The sequence below is a fragment of the Taudactylus pleione genome, unplaced genomic scaffold (genome assembly GCF_031769625.1).
Source record: "Taudactylus pleione unplaced genomic scaffold, aTauple2 ptg001069l, whole genome shotgun sequence".
Lineage (NCBI taxonomy): Eukaryota > Metazoa > Chordata > Amphibia > Anura > Myobatrachidae > Taudactylus > Taudactylus pleione.
In genome coordinates this window covers 113756-130597 of record NW_028285470.1, presented here as the reverse complement: position 1 = coordinate 130597, position 16842 = coordinate 113756, and the positions used below count along the sequence as shown (strand labels likewise).

At 42.5% G+C, this 16842-nt stretch overlaps 1 protein-coding gene across 2 annotated transcripts in view; it reads left to right on the top strand.

The window, feature by feature from the left end:
- The window catches only part of PARP10 (poly(ADP-ribose) polymerase family member 10), a 71427-nt gene that overhangs the window by 7356 nt on the left and 47229 nt on the right, over window positions 1-16842 (top strand). Inside the window, exons 2-5 of one of the 2 annotated variants that reach the window (XM_088461567.1) lie at window positions 6856-7095; window positions 7180-7413; window positions 9004-9315; window positions 9466-9653. In XM_088461567.1, coding sequence (XP_088317693.1) covers window positions 6856-7095; window positions 7180-7413; window positions 9004-9315; window positions 9466-9653 — 974 coding nt within the window. Of the gene's footprint in view, window positions 1-6855; window positions 7096-7179; window positions 7414-9003; window positions 9654-16842 lie in introns of both variants that reach the window. The other variant, XM_088461566.1, reaches the window with a different exon arrangement.

Here is a 16842-nt window from a genome sequence, read left to right as displayed (position 1 = left end):
TTACCTCTGCTATTGCATCGCCTACATGTAGGCCATTCTTTTGAGTCAAACTAGTTGAAGGGTCTTCTTCCCATACTGTGAGGTGGGTTTTACTAATACTTATTACGTCAACTTTTCTCAAAGCGCCAACTATGGATCTGACATTTTCTGGCGCTCTTTCCACATTTCTGAAAATTCCAAAGTTAAATTTTGAAATGTGTCCCTTCAGGGCATGGATGGGGTCAGGTACAGTACCTGGACACTTTGGATAGCAGTCTCTTGCATCAGCGAATTAGTCCGAAGGCTGATATAACTAACTTCAGGGAGATGTTTCACCTCTTGATAGCCCATCATTTGTGGAAAGTGTGTGTCTTGCATCTTACTAGCCCCCACCACTTTGATAGCTGTTTCCTGGACTTGAAAGCAACAGCTACTTGGAGAATGCAGTTGCAGCAGGCGTAGTTGGGTTTTCACAGTTTCTCCATTGGACCCCTTTATGAAGTGATTTACCAATGTCGCATCAGCCTGCCTGCCTTCTGCTGGGTCAAATGCTTGAATGGTCCAGAGTGCTTTTTGGAGGCTAAAGCTGGCCACACACTAGACCAACTTACATCCAACTAGCCAACTTGTTGATTGGTTGGAATGAAAATCTAGTAACGTATGGGAGTAACTGATGATCAGCAATTTGCTCCTAAATGCCAGAAAACAGATGAAAATGGTCGTTAGACAAAAGTTTGTTAAATGTTTGATCTAAACAATTTGTTCAAACAACAGTTTTTGTCCATTTCCCGGCGTTTGGGAGCAAATTGCTGATTGTCATTTGCATTCATTCCTTACCAGATTTTCATTCCAACCAATCAACAAGTTGGCTGGTTGGATGTAAGTTGGTCTAGTGTGTGGCCAGCTTAAGAGCAAATTCACGCAGGAATTCTCCTGGTTGTTGATTACGGGCTTAAAAGTGCATCTTTAATTCTGACTCATGGTTTCAAAATTAATTCTGCAGTCGGCCTTTCTTGAAAGGGCCAGGACATGACCTCTCTGAGTGCCAGGCCCTTTAGCTGTCCATTAAGCAAAGAGAGTGATTGCTGCACTAGTACCATTCCAATTATTAGTATTTCATTAAGAGAAAACCCCATATTATCTTATGGAATACTGTACATATATTCCAAAAATTCTTAGTACAGTCACTATACTGGGGGTTCTTCCTACTGATAATAAGTGTACAAATTGAAAAGGATAGAACAGAATTGTCCTTTGTTGTGTCGCACTAAATAAGTTTTGTTTAAAATATAACTTTTATTCTTCAATATATAAAATTGTATATTTATATTAGCAACAGCGAAATGATTAAAAGGAACACATTGGGCCTGATTCAGAGCCGGACGCTATTTGCGGTCGTTCGTTCAGAAAAAAGGGGTGGCTATTCAAATGAACCGTTCGCTCTTTGCGGTCTGTTCACGCCTCTATGTCTGAACGAGCGAACAAAACTTGCGGTCGTTTTTTGGATAACTACGCCCCCTGGCCGCTCGCATCCTACGTCATGTCCGCTATTTATTAGATTAATCGAGTACATCGACCAGCGTATGAACTGCTCGCTATTCTTGTGGTTGGTTTTTCCTACCACAATCTTGCGAGCAGTTCTGACTATAAAATAACCCAGTGACGTGATCAATGACGCTGCTGTATTAATTATGCACACCCATAAAACGCCCGTTTTGACCTTTAAGCACGCCTGCGTTCTGATCTCCACTCCACGTTTTCAAGCACCTTCCCCTGTTACCACCCACATACGCCTCCTCTTGTCACTCAAAATAGCAGGCATTCGCTATTTAGCGAACAAACGATTTTCGGCCGCACTGACTGGTTCGCGCATGCGTATTACGATCCGTACGCATGCGCAGTTGGGCAAAAATCGCTCGGAACGAACGAGCGTCCGCTTACGAGCGGCTCTGAATCAGGCCCATTGTTCCTAGACATAAGAATACATACATTGTTTTGACATAACAAAAACCAAAATAAAGTGTTTTTTAAAACTAAACTGTGTTTTTTTTTTTAATGAATGTGCTTTATTCATATATACATGTGTATCCCACCTTAGTAATATATAATTCCAAGATGGAGAGAGAGATGTCAAGTAATTATATTATCTAGTTTGTATCGTACAAGTTAGAAGTGCTTAAGTTTCTTAGACAATAAGAGCAATGAACTTGTATTGTTCACAATGTTGCAAAATATCCTAGTAACCTAAGCGTCAACCAAAGAATGATACACGGGCTGTCTATATCTGTCTCAAGTTTAAAGATTCAGCCTAATTTGTCTAGTGTATCCGTTTATTGGTCTGTACCCTTAACAAAATGAGGGGGAAATATTATATATAGTGAGGGAATAGCAGATATTGGGCTTACATATAAAATGCTTATATAGTATCAGCGTTCAATGTCATTCTTATCTCACATTTAACTACTTGCTATGTGCAGTTGTACCTCTGTACAGCAGTACGGTATATTAGATTGGTTATTATCGTATAGATGTTATGCCAGCACTATGTGGTATATGGTTTTAATGACAATATAGTTACAGCATTTTGTGTTTGATTACTGGGGAAGGGACAAGACACAGTGGCACAATTAATCAAAGTGGAGTAAGGAACATTATCCTCCTCCACGAGGTGGATATACATATATATTCCTCTCACATTTAAATTTCAGGTAGCAGGTTCCCCTGACATTATGATTATAGCATTTTATTGTTGATTATGTCAGTGTATTAATTTCTTCCTTACAGTCAAATTATCTGGCTCAGCACGTGGAACTCCTCATTAGTTTACTTCGTGCAGTTTTAAGCCCATCTCTTATTAGAACGGTAAGCCAGCAGAGCGTGTCTTTGAGCACATTCCATATATGTGAAGGACTTTTTTATACATTCCAACACTTATATTGTCATTAGTCTTTAACATATCATACACATTGGAGGATATACGATTGCTACATATTAAATGAAATGAGTAACATGCCAGGGACTGACGCCGACGCGCGTTTCGCCGGTAATGGCTTTTTCAAGGCTAACCAGTTTGCCCTGTTCAGTGATCTGATATAAGCTGTGTTATCCAATTAACATCAGTTCCATTGGTCAGGTGTTTATTCTGACCAGTCGAGTGTTTGTTCCTTCATACTAGTCTTCTTCTCCACTCCTCTTGTCATCATAGGTCTGATAGAATTCAAATCGACCTATTATATCAGCTGGAATGATTCACTATACAAATAAGCATTGTAAATGTCTGATGTAAAGATCATTTAATTACATTAATCCTAGTATTTTGGTGCATCCGATAGTATATTAGTAATAAACTTTAATTTTATTCCCATATTTATGAATAATAATGAATCTATATAATTCTATAGGTAACTTATAAATAAAATTCACCCATGCGTGCTTTGTTTTATTGAACTTATTCTCCCCAAAACTTAATATTATACTAATCAATACAATTATTAACCTTGTATAAAAATAAATTGATATTAAATTAAAGATAAAATAAAATTAACAGTACCAATAAATAATGAATAGATAGATGTTAATTATTAAAGTAATAAATTATTTTGTAAAAATCCAGAAATTTATTAAATGGTGTTGTATTCCTATCTAGTGCCAATTATATATAAAAATGTAAGATATATGTGGTGCTCTATAAATACTTAGTAAACATAAATTATATCCCTGTCATAAATTATTAGTAAGTGAGTATTGTGCTGTACATCTTAAATCTAAAAGAGAGTTTTTCTAGATATAGTAAGTAATATAGAATAATTAAATAATTAAGTTAGTGTTACACAGTGATGGAGTGATATTTTTGTGTATTGTAAAAAATACCTTCTTTAGATGTATTATCTGAATATATTTAGCTTATAGGCAAATAAGTGAGTGGTTAAAAACAATGCAAAAAAAAAGAAGTGAATGAATATTGTGTATATAAGTGCTAAAAAGAAAAAAAACATTTTTTGTGTGAAATTTTGTACTAATTTACACAGAAGTAAATATAAATGTGTCCTTATATAATTGGTAAAGTGTAGTTTGATCCAGTTTTTAATAAGGATTAAAATTCTGTTGAATATCATCTCTGTATTTACATTTATTAGCAGATATTACACTATCTAAATGCACCACAAAAAATATAATTAGTATTTTGTTATATTATTATATTCAATTAGTTATAATCTATAATTGGTATTGTATGCATATTCTACAAAGAGATTATAATATATACCAAATACCAAGAAATAAATATAAAAGTATTTATAAGGAGTATGAGTAACGTAATATGAGTCACTTTTCAGGGAGAGGAGGATTAGATTAGGTAACACCTCAGTATCTTAATTAATGGATATTCCCTTCTCTAGAAATATTCAAAGAGTATCATAGGTATTTATGTTTAGTTATGGTATATGGATACATTATTTGGAACCAATCTAGATAGAAGTGATCAAACAAATAAAAACTGGTCAGAGAATTTATTTATACTTAAACAATTACTGAAGAAACAGAGTAAGACCTGGTGGAATAGGACAACCTCTGAAAATTATGATATGATTCCAAGAGGCCAAATGGTTTCCATTTTTTGAACTGGCTAGTGATGACCTTAAAAAAGAATGGGAAAATAAATAAACACAATGTTCCAAAGAACTTATCAAAATATTAATAAAACATGATGAAATTACCCTGACCCGAACAGCTAAAGAGATTAACCTCTTGGAAGAAAAACTAAAAGAATTTGAATGTTTGGATAAATTCCAACAAATGTACAGTAGATATAAAATAATTTAATGTAATTAAATGATCTTTACATCACACATTTACAATACTTAATTGTATAGTGAATAAATAGAGCTGATATAATAGGTCAATTTGAATTCTATCAGACCTATGATGACAAGAGGAGTGGAGAAGAAGACTAGTATGAAGGAACAAACTCGACTGGTCAGAATAAACACCTGACCAATGGAACTGATGTTAATTGAATAACGCAGCGTATATCAGATCACTGAACAGGGCAATCTGGTTAGCCTTGAAAAAGCTATTACCAGCGAAACGCGCGTCGGCATCAGTCTCTGGCGTGTGTTACTCATTTCATTTAATAATATGTAGCAATCGTATATCCTCCAATGTGTATGATATGTTAAGGACTAATGACAATATAAGTGTTGGAATGTATGTATAAAAAAGTCCTTCACATATATGGAATGTGCTCAAAGGCACGCTCTACTGGTTTACGGTGATAATAAGAGACGGGGTTAAAACTGCACGGAGTGAACTAATGAGGAGTTCCACGTGCTGAGCCAGATAACAATTTGACTGTGAGGAAGAAATTAATACACTGACATAATCAACAATAAAATGCTATAATCATAATGTCAGGGGAACCTGGTTCCTGACATTTAAATGTGAGAGGAATATATGTGTACCCACCTCGTGGAGGAGGATAATGTTCCTTACTCCACTTTGATTAATTGTGCAGCTGAAACACAAACACAAAATGCTGTAACTATATTGTCATTAAAACCATATACCACATAGTGCTGGCATAACATCTATACGATAATAACCAATCTAATATACCGTACTGCTGTACAGAGGTACAACTGCACATAGCAAGTAGTTAAATGTGAGATAAGAATGACATTGAGCGCTGATACTATAAAAGCATTTTATATGTAAGCCCCAAATCTCCTATCCCCTCACTATATATAATATTTCCCCCTCATTTTGTTAAGGGTAAAGACCAATAAAAGGATACACTAGACAAATTAGGCTGAATCTTTAAACTTGAGACTGATATAGACAGCCCGTGTATCATTCTTTGGTTAACTTATGTTACTAGGATAACTTAAGCACTTCTAACTTGTACGATGCATACTAGATAATTAAATATAATTACTTGACATCTCCCTCTCCATCTTGGAATTATATATTACTAAGGTGGGATACACAAGGATCTATGAATAAAGCACATTCATTAAAATAATAAAATATTAAAACACAACGGGACTTTAGTTGGGGGTGTAGTGTCCTATATCTGTATATAGTGTAATAGATGTGTATTATGATCATGTACAGCGGTCAGATCATGTTGGGGGTGTAGTGCCCTATGTCTGTATACGGTGTAATAGATGTGTATTATGGTCATGTACAGCAGTCAGGACATGTTGGGGGTGTAGTGCCCTATGTCTGTATACGGTGTAATAGATGTGTATTATGGTCATGTACAGCGGTCAGGACATGTTGGGAGTGTAGTGTCCTATGTCTGTATACAGTGTAATAGATGTATTATGGTCATGTACAGCAGTCAGGACATGTTGGGGGTGTAGTGTCCTATGTCTGTATACAGTGTAATAGATGTGTATTATGATCATGTACAGCGGTTAGGACATGTTGGGGGTGTAGTGTCCTATGTCTGTATACAGTGTAATAGATGTGTATTATGATCATGTACAGCGGTCAGGACATGTTGGGGGTGTAGTGTCCTATGTCTGTATACGGTGTAATAGATGTGTATTATGATCATGTACAGCGGTCAGGACATGTTGGGGATGTAGTGTCCTATGTCTGTATACAGTGTAATAGATGTGTATTATGGTCATGTACAGCGGTCAGGACATGTTGGGGGTGTAGTGCCCTATGTCTGTATACGGTGTAATAGATGTGTAATATGATCATGTACAGTGGTCAGGACATGTTGGGGGTGTAGTGTCCTATGTCTGTATACAGTGTAATAGATGTGTATTATGGTCATGTACAGCGGTCAGGACATGTTGGGGATGTAGTGTTTTATGTCTGTGGACTAGAAGATGGTGTATGTAACATATGTTGCCTACTCCTCAGATGCAGAGAATGTGTTGTCCAAGGAGGAACATTTAGTGAACAATGTAAAAATACATGTGAGACGTCCACCACCATGGGATCCCGGCAAAGTAGCTCTGTGTTGTCTACATCCGGACACAGAAGACTCTTTGCTGGAATTGTATGTGGAGAATGTAAGTGGCCGAGAGGAATTCACCACAAGACGATCTGTGGACCGATGCACAGTGCTGATTTCCTTCCCAGAGCCACTAAGTGATGAAGGTGAGTGGTGATTAGTCAATGACTAGTGACACAATCGCACATGGTAATGACCCTCATCCATATAATTTTATTTTTCACATCCAGAATTTGAGCATTTGGCAGAGTGTGTTAAAGCCCGGAGATTACACCAGGCGTCTCTATCTGTGCAGCGTGTGAGGGCCTGTGCCGAGGTTCTGGTGGAGAATGTGACCAGTCGTGTCTCCTCTGAGCTCCTGGAGATGTATTTTGAGAGCAGACGGAGTGGAGGGGGCGCAGTGCATTCGCTCACCATGCTAAGGAATAATTCTGCTGCTGTCGTGTCTTTTTGTGACTGGGAGGGTGAGTTCTTGTCAGGCTAGCTGTATTAGGGGTGTAATGCTATATATATACAGAACGTCTAATACAATCACAGGAATTACAACTCCGTCACTGGTCACCGGCTTCAATCATTTCGTTGACAATTAACGTGTTGTTTTGTTGTTGATGACAATACAGTGTGTGTAATCTACACATCAGCAAACACTTAGACTTCTGTAACTGCATCTCCTGTGACTCTGCTCTGTGCCACCTGCACCATCATTAAGCCAAGGGATAGGCATGATGGTCCTATATATAAATGCTTTATTTCTGGTGTAATGTTTAGCCCAGTAATGCAGATACATGGGGTAGTGGGAATATAAGGAGGTAACAAACTCCGTCTGCATCAGATCCCATGGAATACAGTTGATGATATTTATGTCAACGTGTTATGCAGAATATTTTTGTTTCTTTCACCCTATATATTTGCTAACATGATTAAAACAAGTTGCAGTCAGGAAGCCGACGGTCGAATTGCCGACCGCCGGGCTTCCCGACTGTCTATTTCCGGCAGGTGTCTAATGATAGGAGTCGAAATCCCGACGTCTGTCATTTTACTTACGCGGGAGCCTGACGCCCGGCATACTGATCGTAAGTAAGCCCCGTGGACAGCCGCATTTAGGTTAGGGGGTTTAGGGGAAGGGGGGGTTAGGTTTAGGCACTTACAGTGGGTGTTATGGTTAGGCACTTGGGGGGGTGGGGGGGGCAGGCGTTAGGGTTAGACACCCCTAAGTGAGGGTTAGTTTAGGGGGGGGAGTTAGGTTAGTAAATATAAAAAATACTTACCTTCCAGCGTAGGGATTCATACCGGTCCCATTAAAGCACCATTTCACTGGTAACAGAACTTTCTGCTTCATTAAATTCAAAGTTTATTTGTTTTTGCCAATGCAAGAGGGTCAGCATGTGCCGTGTTTTGTCTACCAGCGAGATGTACAGTAGATTCTGAAATTTCTCCCACGTTGCCCCATGTAACCATGGGGATGCAGTCAGGAAACCGACGGGCTAAATGCCGACTGCCGGCTTCCCGACTGTCTAATCCAGGCAAGGTACTAATGACAGGCATCAAATCCCGACGCATGTTATTAGACCTACGCCGGGACCCCGACGCCTGGCATACCGAACGAAGGTAAGCCGGCGCGGCCAGCTGCTGGGGGGGTTAGGTTTTAGGGCTCCTGGGGGGACTTAGTGTTAGGCACCCCCTTCCCGGGAGTCTTAGGTCAAGGCTAGGGGAAGGGAAGGTTAGGGTTAGGCACCCCTAAAGGAGGCTGAGCGTTAGGGTGGGGGGGGGGGGAGTAGGATTAGCAATGCTTAAAAAAATAGATGATCGGGATATGCACCCCTGCCGAGCTGCCGCTGTCGGGATTGTTACATACTGATTCTGTAATCAGTATGTAACAAAGGACAAAAATGAATTTATTCCATTTTGGAATAAGGCTGTAACATAACAAAATGTGGAAAAAGTGAAGCGCTGTGAATACTTTCTGGATGCACTGTACGTATCCTGCTTAGCGCCTATGATAACTATATTCTTTAACCAGCTTCTCTAAGGCTTTGCTGTCTCTATAATTTCAGTGGCTGCAAAAGTTGTCAGCAGGTCTCATTGTCTGGAGAAATGTGAGTTAGTTGTGTCTCCATTCTACCCTGATCTCCTGGGATTCACAAACAGAGAAGAGAGTGGACCAGCAGAAGAAGAGGACAGAGAGGCTGCTGGCGTTAGGAACACTGAGGAGAGCAGTGGTGATTTGCAGAGGGGCCCAGCGTACAGGAATGAAGAGCAGAGTTGCATAAATCCTGAGGAGAAAATGAGGATCCAGCATGGAAATGAGTTTGAACTTCAGAAGGGAAAACAGGAGGACTTCCAAGAGAGGGTTCAGGCTGACATGAGTGAGCACCTTGGGGGATATCAGAGTGGACTTCAGACTGGGTCAGAGATAGCTGATACATATAAAGAGCTGAAGGACCCACAAGTAGTGAAACCTAAACTTGTAAATGAAGAAATGTACACGGGATATTTATCAGAGCTTGCTTCCCCAGGGCTGTCCTCGGGGGACACAGAGTGCTTCAGTGAGGTGGACTCTTCAGTAGCATCCATGCCTGAAGTAGAAGTTCTAATGGAAGCAGCGGAGCTTCGTTTTATTCAGGAATATCATCATGACCTTCTGGCAGGGATGGACCAGGTGACCATCATGCCACTGGATGCAGAAGAGAAGTTTGGCTTTAATGTGAGTGTCCGTCTGCGTTATATAAGATCATTAAGATGATTAAAAGATTTCTGTCCCTGATATAAGAGTGCAGTATAAGCAAGGTGCAGCACAGGCACCTATTTGGTGTGGTCGCCTTTTATGTTCTACCGTTCTGCCAAAGCGTATGAAACACAAGGACACATGAGATCTTGTGCTATAGGTGAGACCTTGTGCTATAGGTGAGACCTTGTGCTATAGGTGAGACCTTGTGCTATAGGTGAGACCTTGTGCTATAGGTGAGACCTTGTGCTATAGGTGAGACCTTGTGCTATAGATTAGAGCTCAGTGATGTATAGTCTGTGATTTGTGTCTTCTATTAGGCTCTTTGATTTTATCCAGCTGTAATTCTATCAAACCAAGAAGAGCAAGGGGGTCTATTTAGTAAGCCTTGGATGGAGATAATGTACCAACCAGCTCCTCACTGTCATTTTGTAAACACTGTGACATGGCAGTTAGTAGTTGAATGGCTGGTACTTTATGTCCGTTCACTTTATCTCCATCCAAGGCTTATTAAATCTACCTCAAGGTTCCAGGGCAACAATAGAGCAGAAACAAAACTAGTCAGAAGCACAAAGCAAAGAAAAACAGAACTAGAAATAAAAACATTACAAGTGGCTAAATCCTTTATATTGCAGGTGTCACAAAGTTTCTTTATCTCCATACAAGGAATATAGATAGGAACAGTATAATTTGACATATCATAAACTACAGAATTAAAAATTGTACCAAATAGATTAAAATGGATATAAAAATGACAGATAAATATACTAATAAATATTTGTTAAAAAAAATTCAATAATGCACAATTATAATATATGGTGGTTTATATATATATATATATATATATATATATATATATATATATATATATATATATATATATATATAATAATATATCTTTTTGGTTTGTTTTCTTTATTGGAATTTGTATATTGTATTTGCTGTTTTACATTATTGGTTGTGGGAAATTTGATAGTTTTGTATAAGATCTGGGTTTACTAATGCAGATGTCTGTGGGTCCATACCATTTATTTGAGTTGTTAATATTGATTGTGTGTATCTTTATTTTTTTTTTCTCTTTCATTGTTTTCTGTATGTTTGTATTTTATAAACTTAAGAAAAAATTACTCAATTACAAAACAATATTTGTTAAATTGTGTATGCACAGACTGTTGCTGTTAGATACATTATAGTCACATGTGTTGCAAGAAGAAAACTAAATTGTGTATAAGAATAAGAAACAATAACAGCGCAATACAATGTGCATACACTACCTAAGAAAAATGCTAAAGATAACTTGCGTGAGAATATATAACAATGAAAAATATTTACCCATGTATAATTCACTTATCTCCATAAATTTGGAGAGATACACTTCCAAAGAGCTGAGAGGCTTTATAATGAGTGTTAGAAGTGTCTGGAAATAGAGGCCCTCATTCAGAGCCGCTCGTTAGCGGCAGTACGCTCGTTCCGAGCGATGTTTGCACATCTGCGCATGCGTACGGTTTTTAGTACGCATGCGCGAACCAGTCAGTGCGGCCAAAAATCGTTTGTACGCTATATAGCGAGTGCCTGCTATTTTGAGTGACAGAATGAGGCGTATGTGGGTGGTAACAGGGGAAGGTGCTTGAAAATGGGGAGTGGAGATCCGAACGCAGGCGTGCTTAAAGGTCAAAACGGGCGTATTATGGGTGTGCATAATTAATACAGCAGCGTCATTGACCACGTCACTGGGTTATTTTATAGCCAGAACTGCTCGCAAATTTGTGGTAGCAAACACCAACCACAAGAATAGCGAGCAGTTCATACGGGTCGATGTACTCGATTAATCTAATAAATAGCGGACATGACGTATGGTGCGTGCGGCCAGGGGGCGTTTTTAACAAATAAACGAGCGTATGTTTTGCTCGCTCGTTCAGACTTAGAGGTGTGAACAGACTGCAATTTGCGAACGGATCATTTGAATAGCCACCCCTTGTCTTTGAACGAACGACCGCAAATAGCGAACGGCTCTGAATGAGGGCCAGAGTTCCTCTATATGAACAAAAAATGTTTGTTACCAGTTCCTGTTATACAGTCTATAGAGTTGGAAAAGGCTCATGTCCTATGGGATCTGTTGTATAATAATTATATGTTGATTAGTGCATTGTGCTCTGTAATACACTGTGAAAACTGATATGCTTTGGAGTCAATACAAATATAATAAAAATAAAAAAAGGAAAAGGTGAATTGTCAGATACATAAAAGCTTCCGTGCAGCTGTGTGCAGTCCCGGCTCCTGTGTGGGGGGTGGTCTCTGAGGATATACCAGTGATCCAGCAGTAAAGAGTAGTCCCTGCAGCTGTGTGCAGTCCCGGCTCCTGTGTGGGGGGTGGTCTCTGAGGATATACCAGTGATCCAGCAGTAAAAAAGTAGTCCCTGCAGCTGTGTGCAGTCCAGCTCCTGTGTGGGGGGGGGTCTCTGAGGATATACCAGTGATCCAGCAGTAAAGGAGTAGTCCTTGCAGCTGTGTGCAGTCCCGTCTCCTGTGTGGGGGGGGTGGTCTCTGAGGATATACCAGTGATCCAGCAGTAAAAAAGTAGTCCCTGCAGCTGTGTGCAGTCCAGCTCCTGTGTGGGGGGGGTGGTCTCTGAGGATATACCAGTGATCCAGCAGTAAAGAGTAGTCCCTGCAGCTGTGTGCAGGTCCGGCTCCTGTGTGGGGGGTGGTCTCTGAGGATATACCAGTGATCCAGCAGTAAAGAGTAGTCCCTGCAGCTGTGTGCAGTCCCGGCTCCTGTGTGGGGGGTGGTCTCTGAGGATATACCAGTGATCCAGCAGTAAAGAGTAGTCCCTGCAGCTGTGTGCAGTCCCGGCTCCTGTGTGGGGGGTGGTCTCTGAGGATATACCAGTGATCCAGCAGTAAAGAGTAGTCCCTGCAGCTGTGTGCAGTCCCGGCTCCCGCGTGGGGGGTGGTCTCTGAGGATATACCAGTGATCCAGCAGTAAAGGAGTAGTCCCTGCAGCTGTGTGCAGGTCCGGCTCCTGTGTGGGGGGTGGTCTCTGAGGATATACCAGTGATCCAGCAGTAAAAGAGTAGTCCTTGCAGCTGTGTGCAGTCCCGGCTCCCGCGTGGGGGGTGGTCTCTGAGGATATACCAGTGATCCAGCAGTAAAGGAGTAGTCCCTGCAGCTGTGTGCAGGTTCGGCTCCTGTGTGGGGGGTGGTCTCTGAGGATATACCAGTGATCCAGCAGTAAAAGAGTAGTCCCTGCAGCTGTGTGCAGTCCCGGCTCCTGTGGGGGGGGTGGTCTCTGAGGATATACCAGTGATCCAGCAGTAAAGAGTAGTCCCTGCAGCTGTGTGCAGTCCCGGCTCCTGTGTGGGGGGTGGTCTCTGAGGATATACCAGTGATCCAGCAGTAAAGAGTAGTCCCTGCAGCTGTGTGCAGTCCCGGCTCCTGTGTGGGGGGTGGTCTCTGAGGATATACCAGTGATTCAGCAGTAAAGAGTAGTCCCTGCAGCTGTGTGCAGTCCTGGCTCCTGTGTGGGGGGTGGTCTCTGAGGATATACCAGTGATCCAGCAGTAAAGAGTAGTCCCTGCAGCTGTGTGCAGTCCCGGCTCCTGTGTGGGGGGTGGTCTCTGAGGATATACCAGTGATTCAGCAGTAAAGAGTAGTCCCTGCAGCTGTGTGCAGTCCTGGCTCCTGTGTGGGGGGTGGTCTCTGAGGATATACCAGTGATCCAGCAGTAAAAGAGTAGTCCTTGCAGCTGTGTGCAGTCCCGGCTCCCGCGTGGGGGGTGGTCTCTGAGGATATACCAGTGATCCAGCAGTAAAGGAGTAGTCCCTGCAGCTGTGTGCAGGTTCGGCTCCTGTGTGGGGGGTGGTCTCTGAGGATATACCAGTGATCCAGCAGTAAAAGAGTAGTCCCTGCAGCTGTGTGCAGGTCCGGCTCCTGTGTGGGGGGTGGTCTCTGAGGATATACCAGTGATCCAGCAGTAAAAGAGTAGTCACAGCCGCCACCACAGCTTCATCGGAGGCTGCCTGGTACAGGGAAACGCAATGTATATACTTACAGTATGTGGCTGTGACTACTCTTTTACTGCTACAACATTGGAATATTGGTATATCCAGCTTCACCAAGGTCCTAATCATGGGTATCCCACCATTTACCTAACTAACCATCTTTTATGTTCATATACAGGAACTTTATATCCAGAGACACTTCTACAGGGTCGGACTGGCCCACAGAGGCATGGGGGAAACCCGCGGGCGGGGGGCCCACCCCCTCCTCTAGAGATCAGGCTACAGACTGTGCACTTGCATTATACATTAGACATATGTTACATTATATTTTCTGCATTTCCCCCTGTGGGCCCCTATCACTGCATTTCCCCCTGTGGGCCCCTACCACTGCATTTCCCCTTGTGGGCCCTTCATGCTCCAGGCCAACACTGCACTTCTAACACATTATAAAGCCACTCAGCTCTTTGGACTCTTAGTGCACAAAGTGTGTTTTATACCCCTAAGTGAACTAATTTATGGAGATATATGTATTATACATAGGTATTAGATGTTAGAGAGGTAGATATTGGCAAGGAGGGTGTGAGGTGTTAGGTGGATAATGGCTTGGAGGGTGTGAGGTGTTAGAGAGGTGGATAATGGCATGGAGGGTTAGAGATGTCAGAGAGGTGGATAATGGCATGGAGGGTGAGAGGTGTTAGGTGGATAATGGCATGGAGGGTGTGAGGTGTTAGAGAGGTGGATAATGGCATGGAAGGTTAGAGAGGTGGAAAATGGCATGGAGGGTGAGAGATGTTAGAGAGGTGGATAATGGCATGGAGGGTGAGAAGTGTTAGGTGGATAATGGCATGGAGGGTGAGAGGTGTTAGAGAGGTGGATAATGGCATGGAAGGTTAGAGAGGTGGATATTGGCATGGAGGGTGAGAGATGTTAGAGAGGTGGATAATAGCATGGAGGGTTAGAGAGGTGGATAATGGCATGGAGGGTGAGAGATGTTAGAGAGGTGGATAATAGCAGGAGTGAGAGAGGGGAGAAAGAGAGGACTCACAGATGACACCCAGTTAGCAGACTTGGTGGACGGCAGGGAGGCAGATTTCATCAATAGATAGTGGGGAGAGGATGGAGCCCTGAAAGGGGGGAAAGCTATGAGTTTAGTGTTTCAATTTTAGATAGCTTAGAGACATACAAGATGATATGGCAGAGACACGAAAGAGTATGGAGGGGGAGAGGTCATGGAAGTATATCAGAGTGTCATCCATGTAGAAGTAGTATTCGAGAGATGTAGTTTATGAGGTTTCCAAGAGAGAAGGTGTAGAGGAGGGGGCAAGGAGGAACCCTTGGGGAACACTGACAGGTACAGGAGGAGGGTTTATAGATTCATATGGTTAGTGAATAAAGAAGTGAGCAAAGAGAAGATTCATGGAGTGCGATGGAATGTTGGGTTTGAAGGAGGAAGGGCTGATCAACATTGTCAGAAGCAACAGAGACATGTAAGAGAATAAGTGACTATTGGGTTCGGTTTTGAGGGCTTCATTGGTGACCTAGGTAAGGGCAGATTCTGTGGAGAGGAGACAGAAACCAGATTGACAAGGGTGAAGATGTGAGTGGGAGGAGATAGATAACCATCTCTGGGAGCTTGGAGGCAAATGGAAGAAAAGACATAGGATAGTAGAGTCGGGATCAAGCAGGGAGACAAGGGCATGCATGAAGGATGAGTGGACAGTGACTGCTAAGTGTGGTTTTGGGCAGAGCTGTAGGAGAGTATGAATTTGAAATTGAGGAAATCAGCATGACAGTGCCCTTTCCTCCAGTACTGTTAATCAATGTAGGAACATTTTTTAAATGTACTCTGTGAACTTAGAATACCAGGGTTGAGGTGCAGACCACCAGAGATTAGGTTACAGCTGAGGCAATGGCGTCAAGGGGGGAGAAGAAAGTATTGTAGAGGGAGAAAGCTTGGTCATGACAGGAACTGGTGGCTATAATAGAAAGGAGAGAGTCCAGAGAGGGGTAGAAAAAGGCAGAGCCTGTTGCAAAAAAGGTTTTCTTAATAAGAGGAACCATGGGAGAAAGAGGAGGTGAGGGACGGTGGGAGGGAAGGAGGGATGGAGAGGCAGAGGCTAAAGGAGAGATAGGGATGGAGAGATACAGGCTAACAGAGAGATGATGGTCAGAGGGAAGGAGGGATGGAGAGGCAGAGGCTAAAGGAGAGATGATGATGGTCAGAGGGATGGAGAGGCAGAGGCTAAGGGAGAGATGATGATGATTGTCAGGGGGACGGAGGGGCAGAGGCTAAAGGAGAGATGATGGTGGTCAGAGGGAAGGAGGGATGGAGAGGCAGAGGCTAAAGGAGAGATGATGATGGTCAGAGGGAAGGAGTGATGCAGAGGCTAAAAGATTGTTGATGGTCAGGGGGAAGGAGGGGCATAGGCTAAAGGAGAGATGATGGTGGTCAGAGGGAAGGAGAGATGATGGTGGTCAGAGGGAAGGTGGGATGGAGAGGCAGAGGCTAAAGAAGAGATAGGGAAGGAGGGATGGAGAGGCAGAGGCTAAAGGAGAGATGATGGTCAGAGGGAAGGAGGGATGCAGAGGCTACAGGATTGTTGATGATGGTCAGAGGGATGCAGAGGCTAAAGGAGAGATGATGATGATGGTCAGGGGGAAGGAGGGGCAGAGGCTAAAGGAGAGATGATGATGGTCAGAGGGATGGAGAGGCGGAGGCTAAAGGAGAGATGATGATGGTCGGAGGGATGGAGAGGCAGTGGCTAAAGGAGAGATGATGATGATGGTCAGAGGGAAGGAGGCATGGAGAGGCAGAGGCTAAAGGAGAGATGATGATGGTCAGAGGGAAGGAGGTATGGAGAGGCAGAGGCTAAAGGAAAGATGATGATGGTCGGAGGGATGGAGAGGTAGAGGCTAAAGGAGAGATGATGATGTTCAGAGGGAAGGAGGCATGGAGAGGCAGAGGCTAAAGGAGAGATGATGATGTTCAGAGGGAAGGAGAGCTGGAGAGGCAGAGGCTAAAGGAGAGATGATGATCAGACGGAAGGAGAGCTGGAGAGGCAGAGGCTAAAGGAGAGATGATGATGGTCAGAGGGAAGAAGGGATGGAGAGGCAGAGGCTAAAGGAGGTATGATGATGGTCAGAGGGAAGGAGGGATGGAGAGGCAGA